Here is a 17,199-nt window from a genome sequence, read left to right as displayed (position 1 = left end):
TTTTCCACTTTTATTTATTATTAATTACAAGTACATTGCATTTTAATCCCAATAATTAGAAGCAAAAACGTATATTAACACGTGAGAGGTTAACAATGACAAATCAGCCATATTAAATTGTGGCGTCACAGGTTAAGAAATCGATCACATTTTCCAACGATGACCAGAGAAAAAAGAAACTAAATACCTTTTTTTGCATTTTCCTGGACTCCTCAAAGTTTTCACAAGAAAATGGAACATACAGTGAATGCTAAATCAGTTCCAGTATCATGGAGGTTATGGTAAAAGATGTTCGACCACTTCGCTAAGGTGTAAATTTTTAATACCGGTTCGCTTAATACTTAAAATACATTTCACGTTCATTCTACCATGAGTTGGCCTTCCGGAAGGAGAACTTTTTCACCTGGTTTAAATGCTGGCATTCCAAGGTAAGGACAGGAGGCACAGCGGAATGCATCTCCCAGATAACACTGCAACGATTCGATTATCAAACTTAAGAGTTCATGAATAATGTGTAATAACCTTAAGAAGAGTATCATAAGCCCGGTTCCACAAACCTCAATTAAATCATTGATTACCTAACCGTAGGTTAAAGTTAATGTCCAAGTTAATCAGGGGTTAAAAACGTAAATGTTCCACCACATTTACTTAGAGCGTGATTAACTAATCGTATGCACCATTCAAAGTAAGTGGAATTGTCGATGAACGTATTCACAATTTCTTTTCCTTTTAAAACTTGAGTTTGATAATTTAGTTTCGGATTAAGAAACTATGATATGTTATAAACAAAACGATGTTTTAATGCTTACGTTTCCACAAGATGATTTCTCAATTTTCTGCGATGACTTTTCTTGGTTCAATTCTTCCGCCAGGCCACAAGAACAATCTTTGCAGGCTTTTCTTTTACCGGTGGTACCGCAGACTGCAACGATTAATGTCAGATTTAAGAAAATAGGCTTAGATAAACTAATTTCTATAATGTGTGTATAATTGAAAGTAATGCTCTTAAAATTTCAGGGTGTTACGATACCTCTTAAGGTAGAAGCATCGGGTTTCTTGGTATCGTCTTCATCTAGTAGACTGTCTTCGTTAATTAAATCGTCGTCGACGGTGTCCTCCAGCTTCCACACATTCTGATTAGGTTTAACGGATGGAAGCGATACCGATGAACCGATCTTGAAAAATAGTTTATAAATTTACATTGTCATTGCTGACTGGGGGGAATAATTTATTAAAAAGTAATCCTAACCTCGTATTCAGGCTTTTTCGCTTCCAGTTGACATAGAACTTTCGTGCCATACTTATGATTCAAATATTCCAACAATTTTTCCCCCCTAGAAATCGAATTACAGCATGTTTGCGGATCGGCAAACATTTTGCATTTAGTAACATCGAGAAGGAAACCGGCCAGCTTCAGTTTACTGATAAGTTTTTGACACGATTGACTTTCCGTAGTTGTACACGGTTCTTGAATTACGATCGAGCCACCAGGTTTCAAAACATTCAGATATCCTTCCAGCAAAGCATCGTTGTGATGAAACGGACGATAACACCCAGATAAAATTATATCGATCGACTCGTAATCAGCTGAAACGTGTTAATCGATTAATAATCTTGCATATCGTATATCCAATATTTTTATCAAACATATTTTAGACCGTATCAAAGTACAAACAAGAAATAGAGTCTGAGCTTATATTAAAAGTTAGAAAAGTGTTATATTACGTTAAAAAAGGCGAAAAGTTATTCCTCAACCTAATATTTAATGCTTTAAATGATACGATTACCATCAATTATTATATAGGAATTGTCTCAACGTTATTATAGGCATTCAAAGTATTAAACGATGAAACAATTTCTAGAAGGAATATAACCTGAATCAAGAGTCGATAACATACAAGCTTTAAACTTCTCCAAATCTGTGAGCACGACTTGACCGGTATCCTTAACTTCTTCCCTGACGTCTCGTACGAACTCTTCAAAATCATTTCCATTGTCATCTGGATTTGCTACGATCAGAACTTGTTGGCCTTTTCTGAGGAATTCCCTCATTTTTATTCCACTGTTTTCCAAATTAAGGCTGAAATAAACGTATCTCCACCTTCAATGATAAATAACTAATTATACACTTCGATACGTAAAGATAAAGCGAGTATCAACCTTTTCCATTTTCTAACGAAAGAAATATTTTATACTTACGAATTTCGTTGAATTTCTAAGAAATATTTAATGTCGGTAAAAAAGTAGCGAAAACGAGGAATGACAAGGAAAATTGCCAAAATATGACACAAGACTCTCGTGACAAAAGCATTGATTATAAAACCTGGAACAAGAAAGTTCTACTAATATTTGATTAGGATGGCAGATATAATGTCGCCATCTAACAACAGATTATTGAAGCTTAACCTCAATCTGAGATATTTCAAAGATTATATTTAATGAAGTGGTGTAAACCAGTAGCTGTTTCCATTGGCAGGACTTTCCCCTGGAACAACATGCGGTGTTTTAATTGGTAATTCAACAGGGGGTCTATTACGTAAAGCAAATTTAGTGAAAATGTGAAAGATGAGTAGCTGACGGTATTACGGAACATTTTTGGTGGTGAAAATACGAGACCATTCATGTGAACTGGCTCGACACAAATTTTTGACGGTCTCCATGGTACTCCAAATCGGAGATTTATTAATGCGATGAAAACGTAACCCAATAGATTTGCGCGAAGCGCATTTTTATGAAGATTTTTGAAGACCGTACAAACTGTCGCGAATAATCTTCAGTCCTATATTTTATTCGTTCAAACATACAACAGCTTTCTCAGCAGGTAACACATTTACTTATATATATCTCTTAGATAAACTATCCATAACAACCTACACGCATAGTAACAATAAATTAACAAATGTCCGATAAATACAGTACGGTTATCTTTCCTTCTCGAAGGAATAACTGCAATTGATTACAGAATGGCCCGTTAGTCTCACGCAAGCGTTAAGTGTCTTCAATTCTACAAACAAGACTTTCAACGCCCTTCGACGAAGTTTCCACACAATCGATTCGCGCTACGAACGTACCGAGCTGCAACCTACAATAGTAATATCATTTAAAACTTCTTCTCATCGCAACATTACGCAGAAAACAGGTAAGGAATGACAAACGTTTCCAAAAATAAGTGCACGTCTCACAATGCAATCTCGTCACGTTAGAGCTAGACCTGCTAGCAACATTAAAAGGCAAAAAGCAAGCAAAAAAACGGAATAAGCCGTTGCGTTGTTAGTGACATAGCGGATGTGTCGTGTTGCGAAGCAAACGTGGCTGGCTGGATCTTGACAACGCTTACAATCCGCCCCCTCACCTGGACACACAGGAGCTTCATCTTCTTCATTTTCCTCCTCCATTAAGCTAGAGTTCTCAGAAAAGCTCCAAGAGAAGCTCTGGCTTCCTTCGGCAGCATCGATAGGATCGTCACTGCTTTCGGTCTCTTCCATATTTCTCACATCACAGGATTTCGGGTCAATCGTGTCTGAAACCTTTAATTTACAAGTTGTATCCCATAAATCATTTGTTTCCTCAATTTGTTTAGCTGCATCTTCACTACTCGAAGTGGCACGAGATCTTTCTATATTACAAACAGGAGACCCTTCATATTTATTCCTCTCTTCGGTCGAATTAGTTAGGTTAAGTGCAGTAGGATAACTTTTATCCGTCAGATATTCTTTTTCGAGGGAACTAAACGTGCTCGTTCGATGTTCTTTGTTTAAACTATCATCAATCGTGTCTGAAACCTTCAAATTACAAGTTGTATCCCACAAACCATTCATTTCCTTAATTTGTTTAGCTGCGTCTTCACTGCTTGAAGAGGCATGAGATCTTTCAATGTTACGAGCAGGAGATCCTTGACGTTTATCTCTCTCTTCGGTCGAATTACTTAGGTTAAGTGTAGTAAGAGTTTGTTTATCCGTAAGATGTTCTTTGTCGAGAGAAGTACAGGTGCTCGTTCGACGTTCTTCATTTAAACTATTATCAATCGTGCCGACCATGCTGCTAAGGGACTCCATAACCTGTCGAATGTTCTCATCGTAAGGACGAGAGCATTTTGAAGGTTCCTCTTTATCAGAGACCAATAAAATATCAGTCCCATCAGCTGAAAGCGAAGACACAGTCTCCGAAGGCTGTTTCAGGCTGACAGCAGAACCCCCTTCCTGATTTTCTGTAGCATCGACACTTGAACTTCCCTTCATCGTTTCATACTCCGCAAGTGACATAGTAATCGACTCGATGACATCTGCAAAGCTCTTCTCCAGCTGACTGGCCTCTGTCACATCCTTGGCGAAATCCTCTCCAAATTCAGGAGTCTTTTCGATGCAGTTTTTCTCTGTAACATCCTCCGAGCACTTTTCAGCAGCTTTCTTCGAAACAGACTGGGTATCGGAGCTCTTTTCAGTTTGGGTACATGGAAGTTTCTCATCGCTACTATTTTTTTCTGTGAGCTTCGACTCTCTTTCCCTCACTTGGGGTAATTTAGCTTCCGGAGGAGACATTTTCTCCACCTCTTTATTAGCCTGTTCGATGAGGCTCTCCAGTTCCTCGCAGAGCTGCCTACATTTCAGCACTTCAACCTCTGTGAAAGGGTCTCGGACTGTTGATTTCCTTTCTTCGATGGAATTTTGAGGAACATAAACCTGGACACGTTTACGAAGAAACTCATCCGCCCGGTTGCCATTGATATCTAGGTTAGGGCACTTGTATCTCTTCCCATGGTCATCGCGAGACTCGGTATCACTGGAGAAATGCTTGGTGTCGGACCTAACCTCCAAATCCGGGAGAAAGTTCGCTTCGGGCGGGGAATTGTTTAATTCCGGATTTCCAGGGCGATCCAGGTGGTGCAGCTTGTTGATCGAGGCGTAGAGGTTAGCCGAGAGTGACCTGACAGCGCGCTTTTTCCTAACTCCAAAAGTGGAATCTGTAGGTTTGTCGATTGTTGTTGGTCGTGCATCCTTTCGGAGGCTCCGGAAGGCCAGGTCGTCGGCCACGACGTCCGGTGCGGAGTGCGGGATGTACGGCGACCTGGGTATGGATAAATTAATATTAATAAATACACATTTCGATTCCAAGTATGCATCGATGCTTCTTTTCGATGCCAAGTATGCATCGATACTCCTTATCGATCACTTCATCAATGCAAATAATAAGTAAAGGTATCGATACATCTTTTTCACACAAAGTATGTATCGATACCCTTCATCGGTGCAAATGAGTAAAACCATTGATATAAATAATAAGTGAGAGTATCGATACCATATTATCAACTTTTCATGCCTACCTGGGGGAGGTGCGAGCAGGAGGGCTTGCATGAAGATAATCGCTCTCCGGAGCAGCTGTAACAGGACCTAAAGGGATGCCAAACGGAGGTTGGGGTTCAACAACCCGGAGCATATCATTGGCACGTCGGATGCTTCGAAAAGCCACATCATCTCCGACGACATCGGGCTCAATTCTGCGCCCTAGCCTCGGTTCCGCTCGTCCTTCCTCCCTGCGCAGCATCATCGGCGAGGCAAATAAATAACTGATTCTGGACAAGGATTCCCGGGTGTCGGCCGGCGAGCGCCCCTCCTTAGGATGCATCCTCCGATACGCCATATCATCACGCACAGTGTCAGGAACATCAGGACGCCAGGATCCCTGGGCTCGATTCACTTCATCAATCCTCGAAGAACCTGTCGAAGAGCTCTCCGAAGAGCTTCCCCTAGGGTATGACGCAGTACTGTTTACTTCTTTCCTCTTGAACTCCTCCATGCTTCGCTGCTCAGCCCTGTCCAGGAGTTCGTCGTCCCCCAGGCAGAGACTGTTATATATCGACTCGAGCTCCGACAGAGCCTCCTCCAGGTTCTTTGAGTCCCTCTTCGGACTCATTTCCACTTTCACGTCACTAAACGCCCTAGAGAGACAAGGATATGAGTAACGCCTCTTCGGAGGACTTGGTGGACACCCTGGAGAGTTGACGTCACTCAGCTTTGGAGCCATCCTGGTGCTTCGGTCTCTCTGCAGCGAACCATAGTTAGAGTAGATCGTAGGGTTAGTCAGTTTATCTTTGGTATTCTGTTTCTCTGTATCGTAGGCGTTCCAGAGTTCCAAACACGAATTCACTTTATTGCTTCTGCTGTTTACATTGCTGTCATGTTTCTCCGAGGGTATGTTTACCAAGGCTCGATTCTCCGATAATAATGCCTTCTTCTGGACAAACGGATGAAAAGTTCTGTCGTATGCTTCCCTCCTGCTCTGCTGCGAAGAGTTTTCACATCCGTTAACGAACTCCAAGGAACTATACTCTTTAGGAAATTTACACTGACCACTTCGAGACACTCTTCTCGGTGGAGGGTTCCTTTCCGATGGGCTTCGATAAACGTTGCTATTAGTACTCAACATGCTTCTAGGAGGAACCTCTCCATTGGGACTGTTATTTTTATAAAACCTTCCGGAGCCTGTGAACAATTGCTTCGATCTGTTAAAAGCATCACTACACTGTCTCGTAGCACATTCTTCACTCTGGAAAGACCTTGGACGCAGAGGAAATGAATACGTAGAGACACTTTCATCGGTGAACTGCAGCGGTGAAGCCGATACACATTCTTGCGTCTTGACGAAAGGAGGTTGACATTTTTTATCAATACATGAATACACTGCACTGACGAGTCCCACACGAGAGGTTAATGGTGTTTCGTTACAGGTCTCTCCGCTAGTGGAATCGCTTCTAGAGAGGCGTTTTACGTATCTCTCTGTTCGCGCACACCTCGTCTTCCTGTGAGTGGAATCGTTCCTCTGCAGGCCTTTAAAAGAAAAAAGATTTCCATTCAATTTTATTACATGCGCCTAGTTAAAAGATTTCCAGTTATCATTAATGAGAAAGTCTGATTGAGGTTATGTGAAAGCGGCACCTGAGGGGTCGATCATTTATGAAACTTTTCTCCAAACTGGGTGTACCGAATAATTATAAAACTTTACAACTTAAATATAGAAGCGTTAAGGAAGCTTTTTGACATTCACAAAACTTCATTTTTTATAACAAATTTTAAAAATGACTATGAATAAATTTTTAGAAAACTGAAATTTCATGGCTGTAAAGTCCTTCTTTATAGCCTCCATATTTACCTTGTAAAGTCTGAAAGTATTCGGTACACCTAATTAGGAGAAAAGTTTCATAAACGAGACCTTTATGATGCCTCTTTCGCATCGCCTTAATGAGAAAGTCTGATTGAGGTTATGTGAAAGCGGCACCTCAGGGGTAAATCAGTTACGAAACTTTTCTCCAAACTGAGTGTACTCAATCAATCGAAATTTTACCACGTGAATGTGAAAGCCTTAAAGTGTTTTGAAGATAAATATATATATCAAAACGTCAAAGCATGTATAAAACTTTTCTCCAAACTGGGTGTAACAATTTCAAACGAATAATTGGAATTCTGGGGGCTTTTGTAGAGTGTTACATACCATTATCCACTCCCAGTTTAGTCAACGAATTGTTTGATTTACAAGACTCCTCTTCGGAGCTGCTGTCCACGCAGAGTCGATGTCGCCTGGCCTCCGACCTGGCTTTGATCTTTTCCTTGCGGATCCTCCTAACGGGGCCATCTAGTGAGCTTTCGCTGTTCCGAGGCCACCCCGGCCTTCGACACCGAGTTGTAGACCTTTGAGGGCTTTCCACACAGGCATCGCCTTGATCAGCCTCCGAACCATTGCACAGCACGGTACTTTGCGAATCTAGCAAAGTGAAAAACAACAATTAGCACGTTCTCTTTTACCCTGTTAAGAACGCAGCTGACATAAGGAATGCTTCGCTTTCAAATAGATCGTTCTTCCATTATGTTGACGTCATATACCAATTTAAGGTGATGTGAAGATCCTAGCAGTTATTTAATCCATTATTAATTCACTCAAACATTTTTTAATTTTTTTATACAACCCACTGCAACAGCTTTGTATTTGTTTCTTTGTTATCTTTAACGGTACATTTTAAATAAAACAAAAGTTGATACTTAAAACACAGTTACTATCATCAAAATGTAAACGAAGCATTGTAAAATAGTATACAGAGTGTAACAGAACTCGTAGTCACAGTTTATACGGCGCTATTTTTGTTGAAAAAGGAATCGAAAGGTCCTGTAACACTTTTTTTACAGTGTATAAATTTCCTGTAATAACTAAGCGAAGCAGCCAATCAATTGCGTTCCCAAACGGAAGGCATAGCGAAGAGGATGCCGGTAGGGCTGCATTCGGTTGTCTGCGACGTAGCAGCCTCACTGGCGTCGTCATCACTATGCCTTCCGTTCAGGAACGTGAGTGATTGACTATGCATCGTTTATTTATTACAGGAAATTTATGCACTGTAGAAAAAAATAATACAGGACTCGTCGTCTCCTTTTCCAAGGATAGTGCCGTATAAACCGTGACTACGAATTCTGTTACACCTTGTATAACAAAGGCACGAAGAAGACCCGACATTATCTGAAAATAAAGTGTCAACTCATAAACAGCACTGACTGTGATAATATCAGTAAACTTGATAGAGTTTCGCTCCGAATACATTAAAAAGCATGTGCGAGGGGTACCGAACACTTAACGCCAAAGTTCGGTATCTCGATTCAATAAATATTTATTTCTCAATTTATAGAACTTATCTTGCATTCCTGTTTGGTGCGACGATAAGAGATAATACATTACGCTGTGCATTGCAGGCGACGGAGAAAGGGCAACTCACCAAGGAAAGGTTCTGGATAGACGGAGTGCTTCTTAGTGGGTAAGATAGATTTTTTAACCCGAGGAGTTTCCTCTGTCGATGAACTTCCACTAGTATGAGCAGTCGAAATGCTCCGGAGGAATCCTCTGATGGACCATTTTCTCCTCTTCTTCCTCTCCGAGTCGAGTGTTATCATAGCGAGACTCGGACCTCGTCTTTACCTTCTCTTTTTGGTGACACCGATTCGAGAGTTTTCATCCGACCTGGTCTACTTTCCGAATTTCGGGAACACGACTGAACATGACTCGCCTTTCAGGGAGTCCTCGACTTCGTGGAGCAGGTTAAGACCTCGAAGAACTCAAAGGAATACTCGAGGGACGCGACCAGCGCGATTATCGTATCTCGTATTGTCTCGTATATCGCCTTATCTCGCCTTGTGTAGGGTGATTAGCACGCGAGCGCGTAATCGGAGTAAATTGTCGGAGATGGAGAATATTTCGCGGCCTTGAAACGCGAGATCGTCTTACGAGGTTAGGTTATCTCGGTTCGCCTCATAGAGAGAGGGAGGTGTACACATCGCGGAGGTAGCGAGAGACCGTAGGGTTTTACTCCTACTCCTGGAACTCGCTGCCCTTGTCTCACTAGTACGGAGGGAATGAGAGCGAGAGAGACGACAAGGTCTCTCAAAGTATGGCGGAACTTCGAGAAAGAGCAACCACTTCATCATGGTCTGTTGCGTGACCATGCTTGGAGGCCTCCTATTGGTGGGTTGGCTCCAACGGAATGGGAGTCTCCGCCAATAGAGAGGCCGGGCTTTCCGGTGTAGCGGAGTGTGCTTGTGCGGGAAAATACGAAATGCAGGTATTCAAAATGGTAATTTTCGAATTAATTATTTTCCCGGACGCTCGTAAATAAAGAATTAATAAACTCGGGGATTACTTGCTATAAAAATAATGCCACATGTGAATGTTACGTAAATAAGAACGTATGCGTTATAAAAATTCGAAAAGTAAAAATTGAAGACATTACGAAGTGCATTTGTCGATACCTTAAAATTGTCCATTGTTTCAAGTAGGTTTTACTTTAAAAGTAGACTTGAAATTTTACTCTTAGGACGCTTATAGAAAACTTCTCACCTTACTTTTAATACCAATGTATCAGGCAATTGTACAGTACGATGTGAAATACTTGCATCGGGTGACTTTTGTTGAAAAATGCTTAAATCGAACACTCTCTCGTTGAAATTTTCCCGGTGACGTCAATTTAAGAGGAAAATGTGTTCATATTATTTTATGTAAAACGTAAGTCACGTAGATTTGCGTGGAAAAAATAATCCAGGTGAAGGTTCAAGTTTTGGGCTATCGATAATTCTCAACCATGAGTTGTGTCATCCTCAACAAAATCGGCAGCTTCCTCTCTTGACACGCAGACCACATGTGAAACTTTGTTTCGGAACTTTACTCCATAAAACTTGTTTGCGTGTTGCAACAACTCCGGCCTGAAAGAAATACACATTGTTCGATGAATTTAATAAAGTGTAAAAATCACTGCGTACCTCTGAAAGCTTATAAATAATTACTAAAATTTATGAATCATATCCGGAGCAGTGTCAGATTTATTTACTTACTATTTCATGACTTCGTAATTTGGGACAAGTAAAATAATAAATTATAAACGAGTTTGATAAATAAAAATCAATTTTTTAATTAGGAAAGTCGGCTTTCGAAGCCAAGGACTTATTTTAGAGACATCGTAACCAAGTGAAATTAATTTTAATCTATGCTGATAATGCTTCGTTGCAAGGATTTATATTTTGTAAGGTTTCGGAGAGACATTCATGCACATCGTGGAACTTTTCTAACGACACAGACAATTGTGAAGCCATAAAAAAGTGAATAAAATATAAATATATATGTATAACTCAGTCTCATATGTACTTTCCCAAGATATATTTCACTTTAAATGGGAATAGATTGAAAATCGATTAAAATAATTACCTAGCTCTGCTTTTCTGAGTTTCGCTCACCTGAAAGTCGTAGTAATGAACTGTGCATCCGAACTGAGTTCGTGGATCATGTCCGCCACTGCTTTCCTGTGTTGAGCATCGAGAGCCTGATCTATTTCATCGAACAAGTAGAAAGGAGCAGGATCACATTTCTGAATCGCAAAGATCAAAGCAAGGGCTACGAGAGATTTCTGGCCTCCCGATAACTGGTTCATTTCTCTCATTTCTGCTTTATGACCGGTGAAGGAAACTCTGATGCCTGCGAAAAGGTGAGATTTCACAATCAATGAGTACATAAAATTAAAGAAATTAAATCAGTAGAGATAGAAACAGTTCGAAATATTTGACGTTTCATTTTCCACACTGTATTAATTTCATCGAAGAAATGAGTCGACAAGTGGAACTTACCAACTCCGATGAATCTATCCGAGTCAGCTGCTTCCGATGCTGCATCGTCTCCTTCTTCTCCATCGGCAGTCTTCATGACTAACTGAGCATGGCCCGATGGGACCAGTTTTTTGAATACTTCGCTAAAATACTTGCTTACCTGTAAAATGAGAAGGAAATATCAATGCTGGTTACGATTTTCAGATTTTAGTGTGATATAATAATTATAATTCGTTTTAACCTGCTTAAAAGTGAACTGAATGGCTTCACACTTCCGTTGCTCCAACGCAGACATTAATTCTTTGATTTTCTCATCGCCACGGTCCAATTCTTCTTTTCGTTTAACCAGTTTCTCTTTTTGATCGCTGAACGACATGAACTGATCCAAAGCCTTTTTGTTTACATGACTGTAGTGAAAAATGCAGAACTATTAGAAAATTGATTTTACAAACATTAATATTTATATATAAAAGAGTGTTTAGGATGAACACATTTTTTTCTTTGGAAAATAAAATTCCGTTAATTATAAGACGTTTTTTAAGACCTCCGTAATTATATACTGAAATTTTAAATGATTCGATGCACCCAGTGCATAGAAAAATTCTATAAATATTTTGACGTTTTGATATTGAGGTTATGAAAAGGTCATAACCTCCAATATTTAAGGAATGGATGTTCATAAACACCTGTATTTCTTCAGATGATTGTTCGCCTTCTCCATCTCCTTAAATAGTGATTTCGTCGTCATCGTGATGAACTTGGAGTAAGCATCGTGGCTGGGCAAAGCCCCCAGATCGGTGATCTTCTGCGTACACTCGACGATCTTCTGTTCCAAGATATTCGCTTTACTCGCCAGTTTTTCCAGATCCTTGGCATCGGCTTCGATCTTATCCTGAGCTTCCTTCTCCTTCGCCTTCCACTTCTCTACCTCTGCAGCCTCTGCCTTTTGCTGCGAATCGAACAAACAAAAGACTTTTGATTTACCCATCGAAGCATCGACCCATCGACACAAGTTACGAGAGGCATCGTAGACTCACCCTCTTCATCGCACTATTAACTTTTTCGTTCTGAGACTTGAAATCAGCGTTAACTTTGACAAGTCGCCTCTCAATATCTGCCAGCTGAGCCTTCGAAGACTCAAGTTGACGCTGTCTGTCTTCGACAGATATCTCTTGCAAGGCCTGTACCAGTTCGTCCTTTCTTCGCACCAAGTTGTTCGTCAACAGATTCTCCAGTTTATTTTTCTCGGCTTCCAGACGCATTCTCTTTGCGAAAGCTTCTTTATTTTCTTTCGTCAGACGTCTGATATCATCGTTTAACGTGTCGACCTTTAATACATTACATTATATTCACCGAGGAATGATGAAAGTGAAAAGCTAGGTTAGACCGTGCCAGGTATTGCAAATGTTCAATTATTATATAAGAAAAAATTCAATTATTATGTAAAAAAAATGACAATTACCTGATGTTGATCGGCGACAGAAAGTTGTGTCATTAATTCTTGATGCAGTTCACTTTCTAAACCTTCCTTTGTGTTTCGTAGTGCTTCCAAGCTCGATGTGCATTGCGAGAGGCTTCTTTCCTTCGGTGTTCGATATCTTTCTATCGCACTGAGTTCCTCCTTCATCAGTCGTATTTCAGCCTTCATTTTGTCGTATATATCTCTGTGTAATGAAAACAAATATAAAACAATGTATTAACAAGTTTAAAACAATATATTTAACATGAAACTATATTAATCATTGACGAAAGACTTCAGTTACATATTGTTAGTAGAACATTGATATAAATGTTTGCAACAAGGTTTCCTACTCAAAAAAAAAAGAACCATTTCAAGCAAAGCTTCCATCTTACGTTGTTTACAAAAGGTTACCCTAAATGTATTCTAAATGTCTACGATAAGACAAATCAAGAATAATATTCCTTCGCACCGATAAAAAGAAACCCTTACTTGGCTTTGCTGTTCTTGGTCTCGGTTCGCTGCATCTCACTGACGTATGAACTGATGCTCTGATCAGCGGTTCTAATTTCCTCTTTAAGGGTGGAAAGTTGAGTCTCTAATGCATTAATCTGCGCCATTAATTCCGATCTCGTTTTCTGAATTTCCAGACGTGATCTCAAAGTATTGAAATACCCTCCGGTTAATGATCCCTTCGAGGAAACCTGGTCTCCCTCCAAAGTGACGCAGTCTAGTCCAGAAGTACGTGCCAAGCTGGTGGCAGCCTCCAGATTTCGACATATTAACGTTTTTCCAAATATGTATCTATATAACAGTAGTACATACATTAATATATACATATAGAGTACGCCACTTAGTACAATATCCAATATAATTCGACACGGCTGTCGATATAAATTGTAAGTAATTGCAAGGATAATTAATTCCAGCTTACCTTAAAGCCTTATCATACTTCTGATCGTAATTTAAACGCGAAATCATCGGAATAGCATCGATAGTTACTGGATAATCGACTATTTTGACGTGTAAACGATTCAAAGGCATGAACGTCACTTCCCCTGGCAATTTCTGGTTGTTCATTTCCTTGAGAATCTTCGTTCCAAACTTGTCAGTCTCCACGATGTGATGGAAAAGTCGATTCCCAGCTGTTACTTCGACAGCCATGTAAACACTTTTGTCGCAGTCAAAATTCTCAATGACTGGACCGTAGTAACTGCTTACTTCGTGTGCCATATCTGGTCTTTCTCTATAAAAACAATAATCCTTTTCATTAACATTATGCAATAATTAGATATTACATGACAATGTATAAATAAAAAATGAAATCTTTTAGTCCTAACAGAAACTAAAACCTGTGATTTTAAAATACTCACCGAAAGGTATCCAAAACTTTACGAACACTGTCTCTGCCATTCAAAATAGGCTTTCCAGCCATGGATCGTAAGCTCTGGTCTGCCTTCGCTAAATCTTCCTTCAAACCGGAGAGGTTTAACTGAAGTACACTTTCCTGTCGATACCTGCAGAGGAATCGTAAGGTCTCAAATATTTCCTTTGAAGCTTTTACTTCTCGATAACTGATCATTAATTGTTAATGCTGATAGAAATGAACTACTGTAATGGGACGTACTGTTCTTTTCTCGTTGCTTGGCACTGATCCTTCGCTTTGGTCAGTTCGTAGTACTGTTTATTGTGGTCATCGATGGATGCCCTTTGTCGCTCCATTTCTCGCGTGTGTTCCTCGATTTTCTTTTCCAGAGCTATCTGCTTCTCTGCATCCCTTTTCAGGTCTTCGCTGATTTTTCTCTGATGTTCCTCCTTGTCTTTTATTTGTTTCGTCAACTGTTTCAGCTCATTTTGAATCCACTTGTCCCTTTCGTCCTGAAATCGATCGACAAGTCATAGTGTCTGTATCTTAAACATGAAAATACTAAGAACATATTAATAGAAAAGTAATTAAAGGGAACGTTATTATACCCTGCTGGTAAACTGACTGCCTCTGCCTTGTTTCGCATAAAGTTCTTTGCGCTTTTGTTCCTTCAGTGCCAATTCTCGTGTGCACTCTTCCTCAACTCGTTTCATTTCTTCATACTATAATAAGAGATGTTTATATAAATTATCTGGCTTGTAACGTCTGGCATAACCTCTTTACGTCTAGTTGTAGGAATCGACTAATGACAGGATATTTGATAAATGTATATAAAGAAACATTTTCGTTACCTCAGGTTTGATGGATTCTAATTCCTTCTCTCTAGCCGCAATGTTTGACTTCAACTTTTCCAGTTCTTGCTGGGCCCGTTTCCTGCTATCGTTATCACCTTTCACTTCTTCCAGCAAGTCGTTGATAGTCAAGGTTAACTTTGTCTTTTCTTTTAGTAATTGTTGCTGCTCGGCACTAAAAATGTCAAATATCTCCATAAGTATAAAATTATGAATGGATCGTTACATAACCTTGTTTCGAGCAAGAATCGAGCAAATACCTAAGCGTGTCTCGCTCTTCCTTGGCTGAGCTGACATCCTTCTTCGCCTCTTTGAGACGTCTCGTCGCAGCACGTACTGTTTCTTGTGCAGCCTTGACATCTGCGCAAAGCCTTGCTTGTTCGGCACCACTGTTGGCACGAGAAGCTTCAAGTTCCTCTAGCTTACGCTTGTTCTCTTTTAATTCGCGTTCATGGATCGTGTATTCTAAACAACGACGCTGTTTGTCCCACCGCTGATACTCTTTTAGTTCCTCTTTCTCCTCTTCCAGAGTTTTCAGTCGTTCCTCTGCGATACAGATCTTATTTATTCACTTGCCTTTTCCTTCTTCAACATTTGTAATTACGATCACAAACAAATCTCACCAATTGTTCGTAGAAAATCTTCAATCTTTTCAAGCTTGCCCTCCGTCTCTTTTAAAATGGATTTCGATTCTTCTCTTCGATCGTCGTAAACTCTTGTCCCAGCAACCTCTCTTAGCAGTTTCAATCTCTGCGAGTCTGGAGCCGTCGCCATTTGGTTTATCTGTTGAATAAGAGATATTTGTTCTTTATCGCGTTCTACGTTTGAAAGCCAACGAAAGAGGAAAGTTAGAAGTCAGTGCACCTTTCCTTGCTTAACGATATAATATGGATTTGACCTAGAAAAACCCGCAGACTCGAGCAGGTTCATTACGTCGCTTCTTGTAACGATCTTTTTGTTCAAAAAGTATTGATCTTTCTTTGAGCCAATAACTCTTCTCAAATAGACTTCCTCCTTATCGATCTGCAATCACCCATTTCATGTATGTCATGTATTTTATGTAACAAATATCAAGGATTCAGTTTTTTTCGTAAAAAGTTTAAACATATGGATCGCAGCAATTATTCATTATTGTGGTAATTATAGTAAGACGTAATAATGTATCGGTTTCAGATTAGATTAAAATAGAACTTGACGACAATTACCGGCAACCTTCCATCTGCATTATCGAATATAATTTCTACGTGGGCAGATATGACACGAGGCCCCGTTCCTTCGTGTAGTAACGCTTGGCGTTGCTCCGGTCTGAGGTGGGAAAATTCATCGCTGAGAACAAACTGTATAGCGTAGAAAAAATTGCTCTTTCCGGAACCATTTCGTCCGACTTAAACAGAAAAGCAATAAATTATTAGTTATTCGAGCATGGATGGCATAATATAAATCATTCGTTACGTACCAACTACGTTGTGTTTCGGATCGAAAGGCTCGACGACGGTCTGCTCTCGATAGGATTTGAATCCTTGAATAATCACCTAATAAAAAACCATTTAATTAAAGAACCTTGGTATCGTTAATTAAACTCGAAAATTTGTCATATAGTTTGTTTCTAAATACCCTTAGAAAATAAACCTAAACATAATAATACGAACACGTAAACAGTGTCACCTACAAACTAACCTATTAAGGGAACGTTTGAATACCTGTTTTATATACATGGCAATATGCTATCGTCAAAATGTCGACGATTAAAATTTGTTAGCGATACCAAAACAGTTTGAAAAACTCAACGTATTATCGTAAAACACAAACTACGCCATGGAGAACGCAAGAGTGATCACATTATCATAGATCCGCGGGGATACGTTTTACGCCATTGTTTGAAAGTGGGCACGACAAACTGGCGCCCTCTACCCCCTTTACCTCCAGTAAAAATTGGAACTACATTCAAAGGGGAGAAACCTTCCCGATCGGTAAAACAGAGTAAAACGTGTATGCCGAGCCGTGATTTCAACCACTTACGTATAACAACTTTGATATTCTTAAGCCCGGTTCCACTATTATTACATGTTTACACATGGGCTAAAAGATGTTTATAACCTCCCTAACATCGTATACCGTCCCTCCGCGGCATCCTCTGTATTAAAAACGTAATTGCCTGATTTTCCCCAATTTTCTACGGTAAACTACCAGGTTTACACCACTAGGTTTACCCTCCTAGGTTTACGTAATCCCCGTCAAGACCTCGAAAAACCTGAAATTACCAACCCTGGTCATGCCATTCGGCAATGCCCCCCCGCCCGCGCAATTGGATGCGCGTCGGTTGATCGATGAATCTCGCGCCCTGCGCATGCGCGAGCTGGCCTCCTCGGTAGTCGAGGTTGTGCGCGGCGACTCGACGGG

General features: G+C 40.1%; 2 protein-coding genes across 2 annotated transcripts; both read right to left on the bottom strand.

The window, feature by feature from the left end:
* On the bottom strand, positions 1-9,294 carry LOC105695961. Its single transcript, XM_012418042.2, has 10 exons — positions 8,753-9,294; positions 7,486-7,755; positions 5,321-6,824; positions 3,353-5,064; positions 2,200-2,323; positions 1,899-2,101; positions 1,250-1,587; positions 1,031-1,175; positions 810-922; positions 1-470 (listed from the first exon to the last, which is right to left on the bottom strand). The coding sequence occupies exons 1-10, from the start codon at positions 8,925-8,927 to the stop codon at positions 360-362; spliced, it is 4,695 nt and encodes a 1,564-aa protein (XP_012273465.1). The 5' UTR covers positions 8,928-9,294; the 3' UTR covers positions 1-359.
* Positions 9,295-9,596: 302 nt separating this feature from the next.
* On the bottom strand, positions 9,597-16,659 carry LOC105695962 (structural maintenance of chromosomes protein 3). Its single transcript, XM_012418043.1, has 19 exons — positions 16,500-16,659; positions 16,256-16,331; positions 16,005-16,183; positions 15,664-15,822; positions 15,423-15,582; positions 15,060-15,345; positions 14,800-14,974; positions 14,557-14,670; positions 14,210-14,460; positions 13,956-14,099; positions 13,517-13,828; positions 13,075-13,386; positions 12,586-12,787; positions 12,161-12,451; positions 11,810-12,072; positions 11,365-11,530; positions 11,145-11,283; positions 10,758-10,995; positions 9,597-10,229 (listed from the first exon to the last, which is right to left on the bottom strand). The coding sequence occupies exons 1-19, from the start codon at positions 16,512-16,514 to the stop codon at positions 10,103-10,105; spliced, it is 3,609 nt and encodes a 1,202-aa protein (XP_012273466.1). The 5' UTR covers positions 16,515-16,659; the 3' UTR covers positions 9,597-10,102.
* Positions 16,660-17,199: the final 540 nt, after the last annotated feature.

This window comes from Orussus abietinus, unplaced genomic scaffold (genome assembly GCF_000612105.2).
Source record: "Orussus abietinus isolate OABI.00-Male unplaced genomic scaffold, Oabi_2.0 scaffold154, whole genome shotgun sequence".
In the NCBI taxonomy this organism is placed as follows: Eukaryota; Metazoa; Arthropoda; class Insecta; order Hymenoptera; family Orussidae; genus Orussus; species Orussus abietinus.
Note: the sequence above shows the minus strand (reverse complement) of the source record. Positions and strands in the feature narration are given on the sequence as shown.

Excerpts from the sequence above, each read along its gene's own strand:
- LOC105695962 (XM_012418043.1), bottom strand. Across the intron at positions 12,452-12,585 it reads CTGTCGCCGATCAACATCAG|GTCGACACGTTAAACGATGA; the intron begins GTAATTGTCATT and ends AATGTATTAAAG. Across the intron at positions 10,230-10,757 it reads TTCATTACTACGACTTTCAG|GCCGGAGTTGTTGCAACACG; the intron begins GTGAGCGAAACT and ends TATTTCTTTCAG.
- LOC105695961 (XM_012418042.2), bottom strand. The coding sequence starts at position 8,927 with ATGATAACACTCGACTCGGAGAGGAAGAAGAGGAGAAAATGGTCCATC. Across the intron at positions 5,065-5,320 it reads CCTGCTCGCACCTCCCCCAG|GTCGCCGTACATCCCGCACT; the intron begins GTAGGCATGAAA and ends ATCCATACCCAG. Across the intron at positions 2,324-3,352 it reads TGAAGCTCCTGTGTGTCCAG|GTTTTATAATCAATGCTTTT; the intron begins GTGAGGGGGCGG and ends TTCTTGTTCCAG.